This window comes from Heterodontus francisci, chromosome 41 (assembly GCF_036365525.1).
Source record: "Heterodontus francisci isolate sHetFra1 chromosome 41, sHetFra1.hap1, whole genome shotgun sequence".
In the NCBI taxonomy this organism is placed as follows: Eukaryota; Metazoa; Chordata; class Chondrichthyes; order Heterodontiformes; family Heterodontidae; genus Heterodontus; species Heterodontus francisci.
Genome location: NC_090411.1, coordinates 23,695,294 through 23,718,171, shown reverse-complemented (window position 1 = coordinate 23,718,171; position 22,878 = coordinate 23,695,294). Strand labels below are relative to the sequence as shown.

The following is a 22,878-nucleotide window of genomic DNA, read 5'->3' as shown; positions in this document are numbered from 1 at the left end:
ATCTGAAACACTGTCCCTCATGTTCTCATGTTCACATCAAGTCCCGCTCACCTAGAAACATAGAACATGGAATATTTATGGCATAGAAGGAGGACATTTGGTCTACTATGTCTGGGCCAACTGAAAAAGTGTTATCCAGCCTAGTCACACTTTCCAGCTCTTGGTCCAAGCCCTGTAGCACAGAACCAATATGCATACACATAGGCACTGAGGGTTTCTATCTCTACAATTCTTTCAGGCAGTGAGCTCCAGACCCTCCCACTGTCTTGGTGAAAGACATTACACCTCAACTCCCCTCTAATCCTTCTGCCAATTACTTTAAATCTATACCCCCTTGTTTTTGACCTCTTTGCTAAGGTAAATAGGTCCTTCCTCGCCACTCTATCTAGGACCCTCATAATTTTATACACCTCAATTAAATATCCCCTCAACCTCCTTTGAGCAAAGAAAATAATCCCAGCCTATCCAATCTTTCCTCATAGCACCATTTCTCCATTCCTGGCACCATCATCGTGAACCTCCTCTGTACCCTCTCTAGTGTGACCACAGCCTCCCTTTTACCCATCAGCCCTGTTGACTCCAAGGTTTCACAGAGCCTCAAACTTAACATTCTCATTGTAATGCTGAAACTCCTTCATGGAATTGCCCATCTCTACCTCTGTCACCTCCTCCAGCCCTACAGTACCCCACACCCCCAACTACATTCTTTCCACTTATGCCTTTCTCCCCCTTTTCTCCCACTATTGGCAGCCCCTGATGTCAGAATTCATTTCTCTCACCCCTTCCTCTTACCCTTCAAGACCTCTTTAATGCCCATCCCATTGACCATATTCCTATTCACCCCTCCTACTGTCTCCTTCTTTGGCTCAATGCACCTTGTTTTTGATGACACTCCTGCAAAGTGTTTCGAGCAATCTTTCTATGTGAAAGTTGCGATGGAAATACTATTTGCTGTTGTGCAACGAGACGATTTAGATGTTAAATACCTTCAAAGGCAGTGAAGCAATATATAATTAGGCAGAGACTATTACCTTGAGGTCAAAGTGTTGCATTAGCCTGTCTCTTAGCATCTGCCAACAGGCCAGCAGTGTAGTTTCTACCTCAGCCTGTGCAGCTGTTACACTGACATTCAATAACAACAACTTGCATTAAAATAGTGCCATTAACATCGTGAAACATCCAATTCACCTGTCAGGAGCATTATCAACCAAAATGTGACACTGAGCCACTTAAGGAAGTAATAGGACAGGCGACCAAAAGCTTGGACAAAGAGCTAGGTTTTAATGAGCTCTTAAAGGAGAAGAAAGAGTTAAAATGGAGATGTTTAGAGCAGGAATTTCAGAGCTTAGGGAGTATGCAGCTGAAGGCACAGATGCCAATGGGCAAGAGGTCAGAGTTCAGCAGGGAATATCTGTAGCCAGAATGGACAAAGTCACAAGCGCTCATCCCAGAGTTGCCATCGGACTCCAAGTTCACTCCAGGCTTTTAAATGGAACCAGTTCAGGTCTCAAGTAACCAAACCTGTTGTGTACACATTCTGAAATATAAAGGAGGTATGAAAGAGAGACTGCAGCTTGGGAACTCAAACGAAGGCTACTGGGAAACAATGCCAACCCTTCTACAAATAAATACAGCATAAGCAAAATATTTCCCTGCTCTGCTTCCGGCGATTTTTCAGCCACTCCTCACTGAGGACTCTGTCAACAAGACAAGGTCAGACACTGGAGTCCTCTGGATACAGGCAGGGAAAGTAGAAAAACAAGTCTGCTCCTGCCATTTTGTCGAAGAAGTTACTTTAAAAAGTTGATAACCAGTCATTTATTTACAAACCATAAGCTAAAGTGAAAGCATTAACTGCTGGAGCTTCTGAAAGGTTGAGAATGAAAAGCGTGGAACTATTGTTGGAGATGGCACCTTTTCGTTGGCTCCGGTACCTCGATCTACAAACCCTCCTGATTTTCTTGGCCGTGTTTTTAATGCTGACATTTGTGATTAAAGTGAGGAGACCGAGTGGGCTTCCCCCGGGACCACCCATGTGGTCAATGTTTGGGAATATCTTCATCGGGAAACAAGCACCCCACCTTGCTCTAACTGAGGTAATGACTACAACAGCTCCAAAATTCCTCCCTCTGTGAATTGCCGAAGGAGCAGAAATCCATCTGGGACAGAGGTGTAGCATTGTCGATGTGGGATTAGCTGCTTTTTACACACAACGCCTAATATTTAATTCCATTGACCGCAACCCAGTCGGGCATGGTAAACAACAAACAGCTGATCCCATATCAGACACTCTGCGCTGCCGTCCCAGACGAATTTGTTGCCCAAGTCTTGATTTATTATTGTTTTGGTTGAATTCTGCTTTAAGCTTTGAGCAGAAACTGATCTGGACCAGCCAGATAAATACTGTCACAGGTCAGAGGCTGGAAATTCTGCAGCCAGAAACTCATCTCCTGACTCCCCAAAGCCTGTCCAACATCAACAAGGCACAAGTCAGGAGTGTGATGGAATATTCTCCACTTGCCTGGATGATTTGAGCTCCAACAACATTCAAGAAGCTCGGCACCATCCAGAACAAAGTATCCTGCTTGATCCCATCGACCAACTTAACATTCGCTGTTTGCACCAGTGACGCACAGTGGCAGCAGTGTGTACCATCTACAAGATGCACTGCAGCAACTTGTCAAGGCTCCTTCAACAGCACCTTCCAAACCCGCGACCTCTGCTACCTGGAAGGACAAGGACAGCAGATGCATGGGAACCCCACCACCTACAAGCTCCCCTCCAAGTCACACACTGACTTGGAACTATACTGCCATTCCTTCACTGTCATGGGATGAAAATCCTGGAACTCCGTCCCTAACAGCACTGTGGGTGTACCTACACTTCAAGAAATGCAGCAGCTAGAGAAGGCGGCTCACCACCACCTTCTCAAGGCCAATTAGGGATGGAAGATAAATGTTAGCTTTGCCAGTGACACTCTCATTTCTTGAATAAATAAAGGTGAATAAAATGGATTTCTAAGACATGTCCTTGGCAAAGATAAATGTTACGCATCTTTGTTGCTGCTTCTCATTGCTTGGTTTAGTGGGGGGTGTTAGTGATTTACTATTTTCACAGGGAATATACACACAGTATTAGATGAAGGACTTTAATCATGAGCAAAGATGAGAGGAACTGGGGTATTTTTTCCCATCTCAACAGTGTAGGCTAAGAGGAATTTTGACAGAGGTGATATGATGGGTTTTTGATAAGTGGTGAAAAGTGACGTAAATGCATAAATTAAGATCATCATTGAGGAGCAAAGGGAGAGTTCATTGTATCATAACACAGCACAGAAGGCCACCATTCAGCCCATCGTGCCTGTGCTGGCTCTTTGGAAGACTTATCCAATTAGTCCCACTCCCCCCGCACTTTTCCCATGGTAAATCTTTCTCCTTCAAGTATTTATCCAAATCTCATTTAAAAGTTACTGTTGAATCCTCTTCCACCCCCCTTCAGGCAGTGAATTCCAGATCAGAACAACTCCCCGGGTAAATTTTTTTCCTCATGTTACCATTGGTTCATTTGCCAATTTCCTTAAATCTGTGTACTCTTATTACTGACCCTCCCACCACTGGAAACAGTTTCTCTTCATTTACTTAATCAAAACTCTTCATAATTTGGAACTCCTCTATCATTTGTTAACCACAGAGACTTAGAAATTGATTCCTGTTTGGAAATAGTAGGCCGGAGTCTCAACTGATATTGGACCTGGGCCTCATTTAAAGGAGGCCAGCGAGCAGCAGGTGCCTGTTGGACATCACCAGACAGCTCACTGGCAAAGAGGGTTTGCATCTCAGGGCCACTTACGTTTCTTGTGAGGATCGTTTCTGGGACAGGAGGCGGGAGTTCTCCGGATGCCACAGGGAAAATCCTTGGGCCATTCCAGACCCGGCAATCCCTTTCACTCCCAATGCCAGCAGCAGTTTGCAGAGCAACCACAACCCCCCACCCAATCCCCACCTCATCCTCCCAGGACTAACAATATCTTCTCTTCAATCTGGGCAGAGTTTTTGCACCACAGACCTTAGCCCTTTGGTTGAGTATTCCAATGGAAATTGGAATGTGTCTATCCGGTAATTAACCTTCCAACTACCTAACATGGCATAAAACGATGAATCAACCAGGACACGCAAGAAATATATAAAAGAATGTTTGGTTCTTTGAACAGAGATCTTTACAACTATGAGGGGGTTTGATAGGGTAGATGTAGAGAAGATTCTTCAAATGTGAGGGAGACTAAAACTGGGGCCATAAATATGAGATAGTGTCTCATAAATCCAATAAGGAATTCAGGAGAAACTCCTTTACTCAGAGACTGATGGGAACATGGAATTCCTTAGCACATTGAGATTAACATCATGGAGTGAAACAGCACAGAAACAGGCCCTTCAGCCCATCGTGTCTGTGCCGGCCATCAAGCACCTAACTATTCTAATCCCATTTTCCAGCACTTGGCCCATAGCCTTGTATTCCATGGCATTTCAAGTGCTCATCTAGATACTTCTTAAATGTTGTAAGGGTCCCTGCCTCCACCACCTCTTCAGGCAGTGCGTGCCAAATTCCAACCACCCTCTGGGTGAAAATGTTTTTCCTCAAATCCCCTCTAAACCTCCTGCACCTTACCTTACCTTAAATCTATGCCCCCTGGTTATTCACACCTCCGCTAAGGGAAAAAAATCTTCCTATCCAACCTTTCAATGCCCCTCATAATTTTGTAAACCTCAATCATGTCTCCCCTCAGCCTTCTCTGCTCTAAGGAAAACAACCCTAGCCTTTTCAGTCTCTCTTCATAGCTGAAATGCTCCAGCCCAGGCAACATCCTGGTGAATCTCCTCTGCACCCTTTCCAGTGCAATCACATCCTTCCTATAATATAGTGCCCAGTTGCATAGATGCATTTATAGGGAGAAAGCAATAGAAGTATATTTTGATTGGGTTCGATGAAGTAATTCGGAGGAGAATCATGTGGAGCATAAACACTGCCCCCAATGAGATGGTCCGAATTACCCTGTTTCTGTGTTGTGTAACTCCATGTAATTTTAGAATAAGTCAGACCCTAAAGCAGTCTGATTTAGTTCATCATGTAGCAACTTTTGTTTTCAAACCGTTTCTGTTTTGGTCATTTGCAGAGAGTGGGACAGAAGTGTTTATCATCTTTTTGTTTTCCTTTCCCGCATTTGCCCTAAAAAAAGCTTTCCAAGAAGTACGGGGACCTTTTTACGTTGTATGCATTCGGGATGCCTTTCATTATCATCAATGGATTTCAGCTCGTTCAAGAGGCCCTCGTCCAACATGGTCGGGAATTTGCCGGACGACCATATATTCCGATAGTTGATGAACTGACAAAATATCAAGGTATTAAGTTTTTATCAGTTTATTTCATTTTCCTGCAATGTCCTGGAAAGCTACCGGAACAACAACAATTTGCAGCATTTATATAGCACCTTTAGAATAGTATAACATTAGAAAGAGATTGTGATATGGTGAAGTGAATGGGCAAAACTGTGGCAAATGGATTTTGATGTTGGCAAATTTGAGGTCACCCACTTTGAATCTAAAAAGGATGGGACAGGGCACTTTCTGAATGGTGAAAAGCTAGAAACACTGGAGGTCCAAAGAGAGCTGTGGGGGCGGAGGGTTAAAATTTCACAAACATGTTCTGAAAATAATCAAAAAGACTGATGGAATGCTGGTCATTATATCCAGAGGACAAGAATACAAGGGGGTAGAAATCATGCTTCAGCTGAACAAAGCCCGGGCTAGACCACACCTGGAGTACTGCAAGCACCACACCTTCAGGTGGATGTATTGGCCTCAGAGGGAGTACAGCATAGATTTACCAGAATGATACCTGGACTCTAAGGAAGAGGCTATGAGGAGACATTAAATAAAATAGGGTTGTGATCTCTGGAATTTAGAAGACAAGGAGTGAGTTGATCAAAGCTTTCAAGTATTTAAAGGGAACAGACAGGTTAGAAGGGGAGAAAGTATTTGCAGTCTAGGGATAGGAGGCATTGTCTAAAAATTAGAGCCAGACCTATCAGGAATGAAATTGGGAAACACTTCTACACACAAATTTGGGCTGGATTTTGTGCCCACATCGGCGCTCTCAACGGTGGTCCAGAAAGGCAGGGAAATCCCGCTTCAGCCAGTGTCCTTCGTGGGCTACAGATTTCCCACAGAGGGCCCCTGCAAGGAGGTCGCCTCGACTTCCCAGCAGTGGCAGGAAGAGGCCCTTAAATGGCCTAAAGCAAACAGCAATTGATGCTAGATCGATTGTTAATTTTAAATCTCTGATTGATAAATTTTTTATTGATCAAGTCTTAAGGGATATGAGACAAAGGCAGGTATATGGAATTAGGTATGGATACATTAGGTTTCTACTGTGCCTAATTACTGTATTTTTTCATGTTTGTGGTTGGAACCAGGCTATTCATTTTTCTGTCAATTAACACCCTCCCTCCACTAACGCTTTGTCATTCACCACACCATTAACAAACCGTTTGCCTTTGCTCCATGAACTTCTGGTCAGTTATTCCCGCTGAGCATGAGCCCGAGCTTCCGATTGCTCGCCATTTCAACGCATGCCCCCTGCTCTCATGCCCACCTCTCTGTCCTGGGATTGCTGCAGTGTTCCAGTGAACATTAATGCAAGTTCGAGGAACAGTATTTCATTTACCGATTGGACACGCTACAGCCTGCCGGACTGAAAATTGTGTTCAATCATTTCAGAGCATGACGACCCCTCCATTTTTATTTTTAGTGATTTTTTTTCTTTTTTATTTGTTTATTTTATTTTAGTTTCTTTAATTTGTTTCTACTGTGCATACCCACTGTTTTTTTCATGTTTGTGCTTTGGGCCAGGGCTGTTCATTTTTCTGTCAGTACACACCTTCTCTGCACTAATGCTTTGTCTTTCAGCACACCATTAACATACTGTTTGCCTTTGCCGCATGACCTTCTGGTCAGTTATTCTCTGTGACCTTGTCCTATCAACACCTTCTCTTTGGTTATCTCTTGCCCCACCCCCCATTTTATTTGCTTAAAACCTGTTACATTTCGAATATTTGCTAGTTCCGATGAGGGGTCATTGCCCTGAAACGTTAACTCTGCTTCTCTCTCCTCAGATGCTGCCAGACCTGCTGAGTATTTCCAGCATTTCTTTTTCTTATTTCAGATTTCCAGCATCCGCAGTATTTTGCTTTTATTATATGGAATTAGGTCACAGATCAGCCCTGATCTCATTGAGCAGAAGAACAAACTCAAGGGGATAAATGGCCTCCTCCTTTTCCTATGTTCCCATAGATTAAACAGCTTCGCTATTAGGTCAAAATTGTGCTTTGAACTTTCTCATAGACCTCAAAATAAAAGCTGGTTATTATTATTTATCCACTGTTTTCCCCCTTTCTGTTAGGCATTATCATGGCCCCCTATGGAAGGTCCTGGAAACAGCAACGGAGATTTACATTGACTGTTCTCAGAAACTTTGGTTTAGGCAAAATCGCCTTTGAGGAGAAAATTCTGGAAGAAGCCCGATATTTGTCTGAAGTCTTCAGAGCATCAATTGGTAAGTTCTGTGTGTTCTCTGCGTAATTTGTGATGACACTGTTGCAATAGGGTTACCAAACCTCCAGGAGTGTCCTCAAATCCCCAGGAATTGAAGTTTAATAACTAGGACACTACTGCAAAGCAACTCAGGAGGATAGAAAATGTCATTGTTGTATTGACATCAATTGTGTTTCTTTTTCATTTCCTTCAAACTGTCATTTGTTTGTTAGAAATATGTTTCACTAACAGCCAAGATTAATCCAACTGGGTAACAAAAGAGTTTGATCCCTTTCCAATTGACGTGGGAAGGCCGCACGCCTGGAGGATGAGCCTGTGGTGGGCGTTTGGGGAAAAAGTAGTTTGAGGTGGGAGGTCATGTAATGAAATCTCCAGGAATACACCCAGTTAGAGTTGGCAACACTGCGTCACAAAGATATGACAGAACTCTGCTTTGGGATTCTTCTGTTGAATTTCCTACGTGTTTCCTCCTGAAGCCTCGCTGGGCATCAAGGATCTTCATATAATCCTAATCAAGAGTTACTCTTGAAACATGAACTAATCTTTTCTTCTTTCTGATGGTGATTCTGATTCTGTTGTGAATTTCCAGCATTTTCAGTGATTAGTTCTTCCCACAGTTAAAGAATTTTCCATTTTCAAAGGAAATGGTCTCTGGTGAATGTTTTGAAGAAATGCTGGAACTTTGCAAACAGAACCAGCAGAACCTTCAAACCTTTCTCAGCCTCTGCTTTGTGGGTGAAGAGCTTTATCTCCTGGATAAGAGAGAGAAGCCTCCCACTTTACACCTTCTGTAAACTTGAGCTCATTCAAAACTCTGCTGCCCGTGTCCTAATACGGACCAAGTCCCTTTCACCCATCACCCCTTATGCTCACTGACATACATTGGCTTCTGGTCCACCAACAACTCGATTTTAAAATTCTCATGATTTTAAAATCACTTTATAGCCTTGCCCCTCCCTATCTCTGTAACTTCTCCAACCGCACAACCCTTTGAGATCTCTGCGTTCTTCCAACTCTGGCTTTTTGCACATCCCAATCCTCAACGCTCCCCCATTGGCGGCTGCACCTTCAGTTGCCAAGGCCCTAAGCTCTGGATTTCCCTCCCCAAATCCCTTGGCTCGCCACCTTTAGGACACTTTTTGAAACTTTAAAAAGATCTTAAAAACAGATCATTGGCCAAGCTTTTTTCACCTGTCCCAATATCCCTTTACTTTACTCAGTGTCAAATCATTTTTTAGAACACTCCTGTAAAGCACCTTGGGATGTGTTACGACCTCTCGGGATAACTGTCCATATTTATGGGATTGCTTGATCAGTAAATATCTGGCAGATGCCAGATATATCTTCCATCTCTGATGGAAGTGGATGCTTTGCTGCATTCCCAGTCTCCAGAGGCAAGCTCTACAGGGCAGGAAAGAATCCAATTTTCACGACCATTCTCTCCTGCTTCATGAATGGGCCAGAAGGTGCGAATCAATGATCGTGTCAGGGAGAACAAATAGTGTCCTCCAACAATTGCATTGTATCCTAAATTTGGATTAAATCTGGATGAATTGTTAAACTAGCACAATGTGGTACTCACTAACCTTTTGTTCCCAACTAATGACTTGCTTGAGGTCTACACTCAGGATTACAACATGTTTCGATGTGAATCATGAGATAGAGGACTATACCTGTGATTCTGTCGTCATGGTGAAGTTCTGATTTCACTTACTCCACTATGCGCTGTTGGCAAGTCAATGGCAGCCACTCAAAGGAGGAGAAAAATCCACAGGACTAGTTTGGTTGGGGATCTCCCACTTCCTGTGTGGATAACTGAGATAACTAAGCCTCCAAGAGGCTCTTCCTCACTTTGTTATACAGGAATGAAAAGTTAGGGGATGGAACAGCAATTAACCCCAATTCCGTTAACATCAAAGAACTGGACAGGCCAGAGGCGAGAACAGAAAAAAGGGTTTACATTTAGATAGCGCCTTTCACAACCTCGAGCACTTTGCAGCCAATGAAGTATGTTTGAAGTGCAGTCACTGTTGCAATGGAGGAAAGGCAGCAGCTAATTTGCGCACAGCAAGCTCACACAAACAGAAATGTGAAAATGACCAGATCATCTGTTTTAGTGATGTTGGTTGAGGAATAAATATTGTTAAGAGCGAGGTCACCTGTTCAGCAACCAATGAGCTCTTCTTTAAAGTGTGTGCCATTCTAAACACCTGCTGGTTATGAGTTAGAAACTGCTCCTAAATGATTGTGAGATTAAAGCAACAAATGTCAAAACCCCTATTTCACCCAGGCCACCTCTTCAGAATGATGGAGTCTTGCTTTGTTTAGTTTAGTGATACAGCACTGAAACAGGCCCTTCGGCCCACCGAGTCTGTGCCGACCATCAACCACCCATTTATACTAATCCTACACTAATCCCATATTCCTACCACATCCCCACCTGTCCCTATATTTCCCTACCACCTACCTATACTGGGGACAATTTATAATGGCCAATTTACCTACCAACCTGCTAGTCTTTTGGCTTGTGGGAGGAAACAGGAGCACCCGGAGGAAACCCACACAGACACAGGGAGAACCCGCAAACTCCACACAGGCAGTACTTGGAATTGAACCCGGGTCACTGGAGCTGTGAGGCTGCGGTGCTAACCACTGCTCCACTGAGCCTTCACATTCACAAAACTTCTTTTCCTTTTGCACAGGTCAACCCTTTAATCCTAATTCTAAAATCACCAGTGCTGTGTCCAACGTGATTTGTTCAGTAGTTTTGGGGAAGCGTTTCCATTACGAAGACAAGACCTTCACACGACTGACAGAACTGATTGATGAGAACATGAAGATTCAGACAACAATATGGCCACAGGTAGAATAAAAAAGGAATTCCTTTCGTTCGGGACAAGAGAATATCCTTATTAAAACAGAGATACAGATGTCAAAAATTTGGTTCACAGGGACTGGAACATAGGAACAGGATTAGGCCATTCAGCCCTTCAGGCCTGTTCAGCCAAACAATAGGATTACGGCTGATCTTTATTTTAACTCCATCAACTTGCTTGTGTTCCGCAACCCTTAAAAAATCTCTCAATCTCAGTTTTGAAATTTTCAATTGACCTAGCCTGGCACCTCATTAATAAATCACTGCTCACATACCTTGATAACTGCTTAGAGTCTGGAGAAGGGAGGAGGCAAGAGTGTGTAGTAAAAGGTTTATTAAAGACTAAAGCCAATTCTTTTTCTCTCCCCAGTGTCTAGGGTATCGATGACTATAAACACTCCTGTGTACCTGCGCATTGGAAAGATATATTATGGATGGACTTAAAAAATACTGAACTAAGACTCACAACCGTCCAATTTCTGTGTTAAATATATTTACCAATGTGTAATATTATTTGCAAACACACAGGTGTACTGTGACATGATGGTCCATATTTAAAAAGGGCAATAGAGCCTTCACTGGCTAAAACAGACCCATTAATTTGACCAAAATGACAAGAAATAAAACAGAAGACTACGGGTATAGAAATAACCCAATGAATGACAGCCAGCATGGCCCTAACGAGGGTGAGTCTTAAATGACCAATACCAGACTGTCTTGAGGCAACAAAATGCAAAATTGATGAGAAAGAAAGACTTGTATTTATAAAGCATTTTTCACCTCTTCAGGGTGTCCCAAAGCACTTTACAGCTAGCAAAGTATTTTGATGTGTAGTCATGGTAGTAATTTACAAAATGTAGCAGTCAATTTGCACACAGCAAGATCCCACAAACAGCAATGTGATAATAACCAGAAAATCTGTTTTAGTGATGTTGGTAGAGGGATGAATATTGACATCCTGCAGATATTGTCACAGGATGTTTTACATAAACCTGAGAGACTAGATGGAGTCTTTGTTTCACATCTAATCTTAAAGAAGGTGCCTCTGACAGTGCAGCACTCTCTCAGTTCTGCACTGAAGTGTTAACTTGGATTATGTGCTGAAGTTCCTGGAGTGGGACTTGAACCCACACTTTTCTAATACTAGTAACAGGAGTGTGACCAACTGACCAATAGGTGACATTGTCTTAAAATTATGTTTCTATGCTGGAAAGCTTTGTGACTGACTGTGTATTGGAGAACCAAAATCATACATGGTAATTATCTTGTGCTTTCTGCTAGGTGTATTCCATAGCTCCCTTCATTCGCTATTTCCCAGGGCCTGCTTGGAGGATATTTGAAAACCAGGCTTTAATTGAAACTATGCTTCAGGAATTCATCAACCAGCACAAAGACACTCTGAACGGTGAAAAGATCCGCGATTTTATCGATGCCTATTTACTAGAAATGGAAAAGGTGAGCACAGTGCTTAATGAAATATTTCATTTTCTTGGTGGGTCTCTGCATTGCAATATGCTGGAGCACTGTTATTTGACCTTTCACCTCAAAGTCTGGTTTGAGCCCAGATCAGACAAATGGCCTAAAATGCTTGTCTCCCTTTAGTAACAGAGCCTCAGCCCAGTTAATATAGGGTGAGAAATAAAGCACAAACTGTCTGTGATATAGAGGGATAGCGGTGGAGAATGAGGAAATGCTTAACCTCAACCCCTGTTTCGCTCCCTTAAACTTTGCAGCCATGTCCCCTGCATTCAAATAAAAACTAATTTGGGGGGGTGGAGGAATCATTTCCTGACAGATTTCCATCCATCTGTATTGTTGTCACTTCGAACATATGAATTAGGAGCAGAAGTCCTCGTGCCTGCTCCGCCATTCAATAAGTTCATGGCTGAACTGATTACTCCACTTTCCCACCTTTCACCCCCTTGCTATCTATCTACCTCTGCCTTAAAAATATTCAAAGACTCTGCTTCCATTGCCTTTTAAGGAAGAGAGTTCCAAAGATACATGACCCCTGGGAGAAAACATTTCTCCTTATCTCTGTCTTAAATGGGTGACCCCTTATTTTTAAACAGTGACCCCTAGTTATAGATTCTCCCACAAGTGGAAACATCCACCCTGTCTCCCTATGGAGAAGGATGATGTAGGTGTAGAGATCAGGGAGGGGGATTGTGATATACTTGAACATATTAACATTGAAAGGGAGGAAGTAATAGCTGTTTTATCAGGCTGAAGAGTGGATAAAACCCCAGGCCCAGATAAGATGTATCCTAGGCTGTTATGCGAGGCAAGGGAGAAGATAGCAGGGGCTCTGATACAAATTTTCAAATCCTCTCTGGCCACAGGAGAGGTACCAGAGGATTGGAAGACAGCGAATGTGGTACCATTATTTAAGAAGGGTAGCAAGGATAAACCAGGTAATTATAGGCCAGTGGGTCTAACATCAGTGGTTGGGAAACTATTGGAAAAAATTCTGAGGGACAGGATTAGTCTCCACTCGGAGAGGCAGGGATTAATCAGGGATAGTCAGCATGGCTTTGTCGGGGGAGATTGTGTCTGACTAAATTGATTGAATTTTTTGAGGCAGTGACGAAATGTGTAGATGAGGCTAAAGCTGTTGATGTAGTCTGTAGTGGCACAGTGATTAGCACCGCAACCTCACAGCTCCAGCAACCCGGGTTCGATTCAGGGTACTGCCTGTGCGGAATTTGCAAGTTCTCCCTGTGAATGTGTGGGTTTCTGCCAGTTTCCTCCCACAGCTCAAGACTTGCAGGTTGATTGGTAAATTGGCCATTGTGAATTGCCCCTAGGTGGTGATAAACCCTCAGAACGACAGTAAGGTTCCTGAGTTGTGCTTGTGGAGGGAGCTGGCTTTGCGGTGGTCTCCATTGCCTCTGTTCTGGCCCTGAACACCTACCTGCTCCAGGTGCTGAGGGTCTTGGCTGAAGGCTTCAGTGGGGATCACCCCTGACCTTCAGAGCACTTCTGCCCCTTGATCGTATTCTGCCAACTTTTCTGGTAGCTGCAGTACCTTTGATATTCTGTTCTTCACATTGGTGTCTCCCTTTCGGCTTTGCAAACCCAACTGGTAGCCCACTGTGCATTTCTGATAAGCTTCACTTCAGTGTATTTCCCTTAGATAGAATTTCATTCCCCCCACTTACAGCAGGCACATTGGGGTCAATCCAATTTGCCCGATACACACGTTGGGCTGAATTTTGTTCAGCTCCCGACGTCGGGCTCCGTGGCGGGGAGAGGGGCGGCCAGAAGACGCAGTGGCAGCAGCCTGTCACGGCCCCCAACGCCGGGATTGCCAGGCCCGATCTTGCCGGCAGTGGCAAGGCTCCATAACGGCCCCTCCATTGTTCGGCAGTGAGACCCGACTTTGAATATTTAAATAAACCTCATGAATACATTTACCTACAATTCCCTGCGGACTTACTGGCTGTCTGGGATCTTCCACGCGACGGGTGGTACTCATGCGCCTTCATTTTCCCATTCAGGGAAAGCTGGCGCCACCGAGGTGGGGATGGCGGGAACTTAGAATTTTTAGTGAAGTGGGCGGAGGGAAACGGGGTCAACTCTGTATTTCTAGTGTAGGGGGAGGGGAGGGGAAGGGGTGACCTCTGAACTTTGTATATTGGTGGGGGGAGAGGTCGAACCTTCGATGTATGTGTTTTGGTGGGGAAGTGAGTAGCCATTTATTTTCATTGCATTTAGTGGAGGGATTTGGGTCAGAGATTTATTTACAGTGTATTCGGGGTCTATGCAGTTCATCTCTGTTTTTTCTGTGCTGGTCTGGCAGCCCTTTAAAAATGGCACCAGTGCCTGCGCAAAGGCAGCTGATGCTGTTCACGGTGTCACTGAGCCTGCCCTTGCCACAGAATTGGGCGGGGGGGGGGGCAGCCCACCCTGTGTATTTAAATGAGTGGCCGCGCGCTAGATCACAGCGACGTGGTGGTGTGTGGCCCATGCGTGCGGGCTGCCATTTCTTCACCCTGACGCTCCTGGCAGCGGGTGAGCCCATTGGCTGCAGTAAACAAGAAATTTAAAGAGACTCTGTTTTCGCTGGCCCATGTGAAAAGCGTCAGGGCAAAGGGCCAATTCGTATTTAGACAAGCTGTTGTGAGACCCAACTCTGGGCAGGACATAGCCTGAAATTACTTTGAGTTCACACCAGCTCCAATGTGACAGCAGCCACCGTGAAGCCTATTCTATAAGAGTACCGTAACTGATAACCTGAGCTCATGGAGCTGGCAGACAACGCAGAGCAGGTCAACGGGAAGTCGGTCGTCGTCTCCAACCCCTCCGACCACCCCTGCAATATATAAGGAGCTCAACAAGACAATGAATAGGTGAGGCAGACATTCTAGAGGACCCGGGGTCGGAGGCCGGCCCACAGCGGGGCTGCTATCGCATGAGTACAAGGTGTTCCCATTATAGAGGGTGAATTACACCTGTTGGCAAAACGGATCTTGGAATCATTTTGTACATAAACCAAATAATTTAGCAGATAAGGCAGTGTAGTCAAAGAGATTAGTGACAGAAGGGTCTGTAACCAAAGACAGAGCTTTTAGGTAATTGGCAAAAGAACCAGAGATGACATGAGGGAAAAAAAACCTTTACAGTGAGTTATGATCTGGAATGCACCATCTGAAAGGGCAACAAGAGGCAGATTCAGTCACAACTTTCAAAAGGGAATTGGATAAATACTTGAAAAGGAAAACTTCACAGGGCTATGGGGAAAGAGCAATGGGGAGAGGGATTAATTGGATAGCTCTTTCATGGGCTCAATGGCCTCCTTCTGTGCTGTATTATTCTATGATTCTATGACTAAGGGGAATTTGAAATCCTCACACTGGTAGGACAAGCTTCAATAGGCTGAATTATCCTGGGTGTATTCTTACATTGTAACCCACTGCATCGGTGTCTCCCTTTGATGTGCAGCCAGTTCACCTGGGTGTGAGTGTTCACTGCTAGAGGACCGGTGATGTTAAGTATTTGAAAGAAGGTTAATCTTCATTTTGCAGGAACAGAACTCTCCTGACTCTTGCTTGACAGAGGGAAACCTGCTCCATAATGTTAACGATCTCTTTGTCGCTGGTACTGAAACCACAACAACTACTCTGCAATGGGGCATTCTATACATGATGGCTTATCCAGATATACAAGGTAAAGCCAGGCCTCCAACTTAAATGGGTGCCTGTACTCATGTTACGATCAGTTGAGAAGGGTTCGGAAGGCTCCCCTCTTGTCCTCCTCCTGGTTTGACTGTAATAGGTTGTATTCCTTTTTAAACAATGGATGTGCTTACCACTTCAGTGAGTGTTTGCACACACACAGACATAAGAATCCAACACACAAATAGATTACGGAGTGGAGGAATGGTGGTTGGAATAGAGTTTGGAATCAAATAAAAAGAATATACAGGCTGCGGTGTCTGTTAATTCAGTTGTCTTCCGGCTGACTCTGGAGTCCTGAAGTTCATGGTTAAGTGATGTTCTTGGAGATAGTGGAGAGCAGGTTGTCTTCTTCCCAGGGGTGTTTGTCTTGGATCTTTTCCAGCCAGCAGGCAAGCTTTGAATGCCCCAAGTTCACCTGGAGAGAGGGAGAGAGAGAGAGAGGGGAGAGACAAAGAGAGAGAGAGAGACACCCCTATGGGTTCTGCAGCTTGTCCCTTGGTAACAAAAAGACTGTGAGTTTTCCACAGATGGGAAGGTGATCACATGATTGTCCAGTGTCTTTGTTTGCAATTTAATTAGATTCAAGTCTAGGAATTTCCAACCTCTCTCAGGTCTCATTGTTTCAATGTTTACCCTGGGGGGATTGATCTTCAACTGTTAATGGTCCAAGATGGCTTTGAATGTTTTGCCATTAGAAGTGAAGCTGTTAGCAGATTCCAAATTCATGAGGCATAGTTCTAGTGTTGGCTAGCTCAGACATCTGTCTCTTCTTTGATACCTTGATGTGTAACGTATTCACATGCAAATGGCAGTGGCCATTTTTAGCTGTTTAGCAGTGGCTTTTATCAGTTTCTTTCTGTCCTGTCTTTAAAAGATTAATACAAGTTTCCAACTGATGGATTAAAAAGTTCTCATTCAGCATAGCATGTTTTGCCCCTGATAATAGGCATAAGAAAGGAAGACATTTCTGAATTCTCAATGACCACATGTTGCTCTCTTTTATTCTTTAGATCTCCCCTCTAATTTTTCTACCAATCACTTTAAATCTATGCCCACTCGTCACTGACCTCTCTGCTAAGGTGATTAGGCCCTCACCTCCACTCTATCCAGGCCCCTCAAAATTTTCAGAGAATCACAGAATTGTTCAATTTTGTACATTTCAATCAGATCTCCCCTCAGCCTTCTCTGTTCCAAGGAAAACAACCTCAGCCTATCCAATCTTTTCTCATAGCTGATAGCATTGGTTAGATCCAAGCAGTTTTTCCAGTCCCGGCAACATCCTCATAAATATATTCTGCACCCTCTCCAGTACAATTACATCCTTTCTGTATTGAGGGGACCAGAATTGCACACAGTACTCAAGTTGAGGCTTAACCAATGAGTAATACAGTTCCAGCATAACCTCCCTGCTCTTATATTCTTTACCTCGGCTAATAAAGGAAATTATTCAATTTCCCTTCTTAACAATCCCAACTTTCCCAAGGATTTGACTTCACAAACCATTAATGCATATGTGGAGAATTCCAATTTGTAAAATGACTTGACAGAAGATGTAATTACCAATTTCAAAGCCATGTTGTGGGCCTGAATTTAACAGTTACTCTTTTAAATTTGTCTCCTTTGCTTTCCAGAAAAGTGCCAGAAGGAGATCGACAAGGTGATTGGCTGGTCCCGTGCCCCATCCATGGAGGATGTACCCAACATGCCGTATGTCAATGCTATTGTTCACGAGATTCAAAGATGTGGGAATGTAGCACCACTTGGAGCAGTACACGCAACAATACAGGACACAAACTTCAAGGGATACACAATCAAAAAGGTGGCTCATTCTTTTCTGTCAGAGTGTTTTTCTATTTCCCCCTCAGAGCCTCACTCCATCCCTCAGCTGAGAGAACTGCCACTGATCGACTGCTTGGATCTAAGCAACGCTATCAGTGAATAGCTAAAGCACATAAAGGTCGCATTTGGTAATATTATTTCCTTAGATCAGACATTACCTGAGAAGACAGAACTATTCAATTAGTCCTACTACCCTGCCCTTTGCCTATTACCCTGCAAATATTTCCTTTTCCAGTATTTATCCAATTCCCTTTTGGAAGTTACTATTGAATCTGCTTCCACTGCCCTTTCAGGCAGTGCATTCCAGATCACAACCACTCACTGTGGGAAAACAATCTTTTCATTTTCCTTCTGTTTCTTTTGCTAATTATCTTAAATCTGTGCCCTCTAGTTTCCAACCTGCCTACCAAAAGAAACAGTTTCTCCCTAACTGCTCTACAAAAACCCCTCATAATTTCAGAACACCACCATTAAATCTTCCTTTAACCTTCTCTGCTCGAAGTAAGTCTCTCATCCCTGGTAACATTCTATTAATTTTCCACTGCACCCTCTCCAAGGCCTTAACATCCTTCCTAAAGCAAGGTGCCAGCAAATTAACACAATATTCCAGCTGCCGTCAGACCAGTGATTTATAAAGGTTTAGAATAACGTTTTTGCTTTTGTACTCTCTGGCTCTTTTTATAAAGCCTTAACAGCCTTATCAATTTCTCCTGCCACCTTAAAAGATTTGTGTATGTAAACTCCGGGTCTCTCTGTTCCAGCAACCAACAAAATTGAAGCACGTAGTTTATTTTGCATCTCCTCGCTCTTTCTTGCAAAATGTATCACATCTGCCATGTCCACATATTTTTGCTATCTCTGGCACTGTTCACTACATTTCTAAGTTTTGTGTCATCTGCGAATTCTGAAATTTTGCCTCCTACTCCCAAGTGCAGGTCATTAATATATATCAAAGAGAGCAGTGGTCATAATACCAACCCCTGGGGAACACCAACTTCCCTCCAGTCTGATAAACAACCGTTCATCATTACTCTCTGCTTTCTGTCCCTTAGCCAGTCTTGTATTCATGTTCAATTCCCCATAAAATTCCAGGAGTTTTAATTTTGCTATCGAGTCTATTATGCAGATTTCAGAAAGCCTTTTGAAAGTCCATATACATAACGCCAAATGCACAACCCGGATCAACCCTCTTCATTATTTTATCGAAGGACTCAATCAAGTTTATCAGACTCAATTTGCCTTTGATAAATCCATGTTTTACTAACTCATTTTTATCCAAGTGATAATTCAATTGGTCTCAGATTTGGCCTCTAGAAGTTTCCCCACTATTCACGTTTGGCTGACCGGCCGATAGGCCTAATTTTTGCCGCAGGCGTCAAGACTCCATTGAAGGATGGCAGGAAGGCTCCGGATCCTGCCGGCCAAATCAGAGGGCTGACAGCTCTACAGCCTCAGCAGTGCCACTGTGAGTGATGGTTGCCGCTGAGGCAGGCAGGAGACCTTGGGAGATTGGCCAGGTCAATTGTAAAAAAACAAAAAATATCAGGGGGTCAAGGGTTGGAGGCCAATCCCTGTGGGGAGATCGTTAGTGACACAGGGACCCCTTCCCTGCCCGCAGGCCCCTCTTTGGGCATCGACCCTCCAGCTCTGATTGCCCAACAGGTTGCTGCAAGGAAGCCGCCTTCCCACATGGCAGGTGGTCACCCCACCATTGGCAAAATGCCGATGGACCCGCAAAATTGCCGCAGTTGACATAATTAAAGACCCAATTGGCTGCTCGCCTCATCGGAGTGGGAAGCCGATCCGCGTCTAGTCCTGCTGCTGGTAGAATGCCTGGCAGCGGGACCACATCAGGGAGCTGTCCTGTGGCGGCTCCCCATGATTATCAGCCACTGGCCTCCCAGCCTGCCTCCTGGGTGTCGGTATTATTCAGGCCATAATTATTAGCTTGATCTGTCTCGCCCATTTTGAACTGGGATGTAACAATTGCAACCCTGCAGTCCCATATCCAAGAAGGAATGAAAGATTTTGGCCAGAGTTACAATATTGAAATCTGTTTCCAATTTTACTTCCCTGAGTATCCTAGTATTTCCTGACCCCCAATCTGACTAAATTGTTGAGGCTCCGACTTCCCTTCCCGGTCCCTATGCTATTGATACTGTAGATGGTCTTCTCCTCATGTACCGTACCCTCTACTTTTCAGAACCACTGTCATGTGGAAGGCATGATGAGTGTAACCCTTTGTATTGTGTAACTCAATGCAGATATTTTGTTCTGTTTTTCCAGGGGACCTCATTCTTTATCAACATGCAGTCAATTTTGTCTGAGGAGACACAATGGAAGGATCCGAAACAATTTAATCCAGAGAATTTCCTGAATGAAAATGGGGAATTCTTTAAACCGGATGCATTTATTCCATTTTCAATGGGTGAGTAGACACTTCAGGCTGCCAGGTTTCTTGTTTACAGTCAGTTCTAGATTAATTTAATCTTTCATCTATCAACAAGCAGGAACGCTATCCAAAACAACTTAAACTTTATTCTTTCTTAAGGCAGAGGTGGAGTGCGCGGACTTCGCCAATTGCAAGTCTCTGACTTTATTTCTCATTTCTTTGTGGAAATCTTAGAAATTATTCAAAGCTCTAGTGCCCATTTCCTAATGCACACCAAGTCCCATTCACCCCATCACCCCTGTGCTCACTCACTGACATCGGCTCTCAGACAAGCACTGTATCAATTTTAAAATTCTCATCCTTGTGTTCTAATCCCTCCAGAACCACGCTCCTTCCCTATCTCTGAGACCTCTTCCATACCTACATTCCTCAGGTCACCGTGTTCCTCCAATTCTGATCTCCTCTGCATCCCCACTTCTTCACCCCAGCACTGGCAGCCGGGAATTCAGGTGCCTCGGCCCAAAGCTTGGGATTTCCTCTCTAAACATCTCCATTTCTCCACCTCCCTCTCCTCCTTTAAGATGCTCCTTAAAACTTTCATCGTTGACCAAGTTTTGGTCACCTGTCCTAATATCGTGTTATGTGGCTCAGTGTCAAATTCTGCCTGATAATGCTCCTGTGAAGCACCTTGGGACATTTACCATGTTAAAGGTGCTATATAAATGCAAATTGTTGTTGTTGCTGGAGGCCAACCAGGAGAGCATTGAGATAATCAGGAGGTAACAAAGGCATGGGTGAGGGTTTCAGCTGCAGATGAGCTGAGACAGGGCTGGAGACGGGCGATGTTAGAGGTGGAAGTAGTTGGACTTGGTGATGGAGAGGATATGGGATATGAAACACAGCTTAGGATCAAACAGGATGCCAAAGCTGTGACTATGAATCGAGTACCGTATACTGCATAGTGTTTTACTAGCTGCTAACAGCATGATTTCAATGTAGTCTTAACACATAAACCACTCCAAATTGGTTCAAGTTAGCGTTATTTATCATCTTGTCTCATTAACGTGTTACATTGAATTTTCTAGGTCTGCGAGCATGCCCAGGAGAAAAACTGGCAAAAATGGAGCTCTTTCTGTTTTTCACTTCTCTCCTTCAGAATTTTGAGTTCTACTGGCCTGATAAAACCTCTACTCCAAACCTGCAAGGTGAATATAAATTGATGTTAGCACCACAGCCGTACAAGTTGGGGATAAGATGCAGAAAGGCGCCAGATGATGAACTGTGATCTCAGAGGCAATCCGCTTGATGGTGTTGGATAGTTTAGCTTGCTTCCAAGTAATTTGGAATTGCTTAATCGGAATAGTGGGATATCAAAATGACAACTCGTCTTTCCCGTGCTGTGACGCTGATTGCCCAGGCACATCAACGAGTGTTTTATGAGATAGTGTCTGGATGTCCCGAGAAATTTGTCTTTATAGAAGACCTTGCCCTCAAAATTCAAACAGGCTTCAATCCTGGCATGTACCGGGATCCTACCCACCAGTGCCCCAGCACTGACCCCACCTGAGCATTAGGAAAAGGGCAACTAATTAGCATGGGAGAATCAGGACCCTCCCCTCCCCCCCCCACCCCACCCCTCCCAAAAATAATCACAAAAATGAGCCCTTAGCAGTCCTCTTTGTAAAGGGTCACCTTTTCACAAATAAAAAAAATCCTCCATCTTTGGGTCCAGGCCATGATCTCGGCCTAAATATCTCTCCCCAACAATAGATTGCAAAGATGGGTACCAGTTGACAGAGAAAACAGTGGGGGTTGAGACCCAATGGTTTGAAAGGGACTAAGGCCTGTAGAATATGGCCAAGAACAACTTTATTTTGATATTTTTACATTTTGGAAAAGGTAAGTCTACCAGCATGTTGTCCCAAGAAGCCCTTGATGAGATCCAGCAAGCTATCAATCTCCCACAATGAGCAGCTATCAATCTCTCTCCCACAAAAGCCAGACAAGCGGGCTGCAAATAACAGGATGAGGGGGGAATTCCTTGACTGGATCTAGCAAGCTATCAATCTCCCACTATAGCTCGACTAAACGGGAATACGAACAAGGCAAGATATAAAACAGTGCAAGGCATAGAAAGGCAGAGAAGGAAAACAGTCCTGATGACAACTGTCCTCCCAGTGGAACCTGGTAGTGTTGTGTCTCTTGTATTAATTGCTGTAATTTGAGTTTTGCTCGGGAGTCAGCTTGTTGACTCTGCGACTAAATGTATTGATAAAGTACAGCAGCTACACACCATATTGCCTCAATCTCCTTTGGAATCTCTTACAGACACAATCCCATTATTGCCAGACTCAATTACACCCCAATATGTATCGACTAGTGTTCTTTGTAATATTACTTTGCATAATATCACTGTTCTTATAAATATATCAAACTCAATGAGCAATGTTGCAGGAAATTTGTTTAAATTAGATTAGATTAGATTAGAGATACAGCACTGAAACAGGCCCTTCGGCCCACCGAGTCTGTGCCGGCCATCAACCACCCATTTATACTAATCCTACACTAATCCCATATTCCTACCAAACATCCCCATCTGTCCCTATATTTCCCTACGACCTACCTATACTAGTGACAATTTATAATGGCCAATTTACCTACCAACCTGCAAGTCTTTTGGCTTGTGGGAGGAAACCGGAGCACCCGGAGGAAACCCACGCAGACACAGGGAGAACTTGCAAACTCCACACAGGCAGTGCCCAGAATCGAACCCGGGTCCCTGGAGCTGTGAGGCTGCAGTGCTAACCACTGCGCCACTGTGCCGCCCCAAAATGATTGCCTGTTTGTAAAGCAAGCTGTCTTCTTTCTTATGTGACTCGGTCTGTAGCACATCCTTGAGTTAGTTTTGGTCCTTTTCAAATTAAATTTGTCCAAGCTGGCACGGATGGCCCCAACCCCAGTTTACTGAGCTCAACTCCTGAACTG

The 22,878-nt window shown here is 44.0% G+C and overlaps 1 protein-coding gene across 1 annotated transcript; it reads left to right on the top strand.

The window, feature by feature from the left end:
- The first annotated feature begins 935 nt into the window (after nt 1-935).
- LOC137353359 (cytochrome P450 2J2-like) lies at nt 936-22,332 on the top strand. The gene is made up of 9 exons (XM_068019532.1): nt 936-2,096; nt 5,234-5,396; nt 7,456-7,608; nt 10,310-10,470; nt 11,764-11,937; nt 15,510-15,651; nt 17,294-17,481; nt 19,788-19,929; nt 20,979-22,332. The coding sequence occupies exons 1-9, from the start codon at nt 1,881-1,883 to the stop codon at nt 21,176-21,178; spliced, it is 1,539 nt and encodes a 512-aa protein (XP_067875633.1). The 5' UTR covers nt 936-1,880; the 3' UTR covers nt 21,179-22,332.
- Nucleotides 22,333-22,878: the final 546 nt, after the last annotated feature.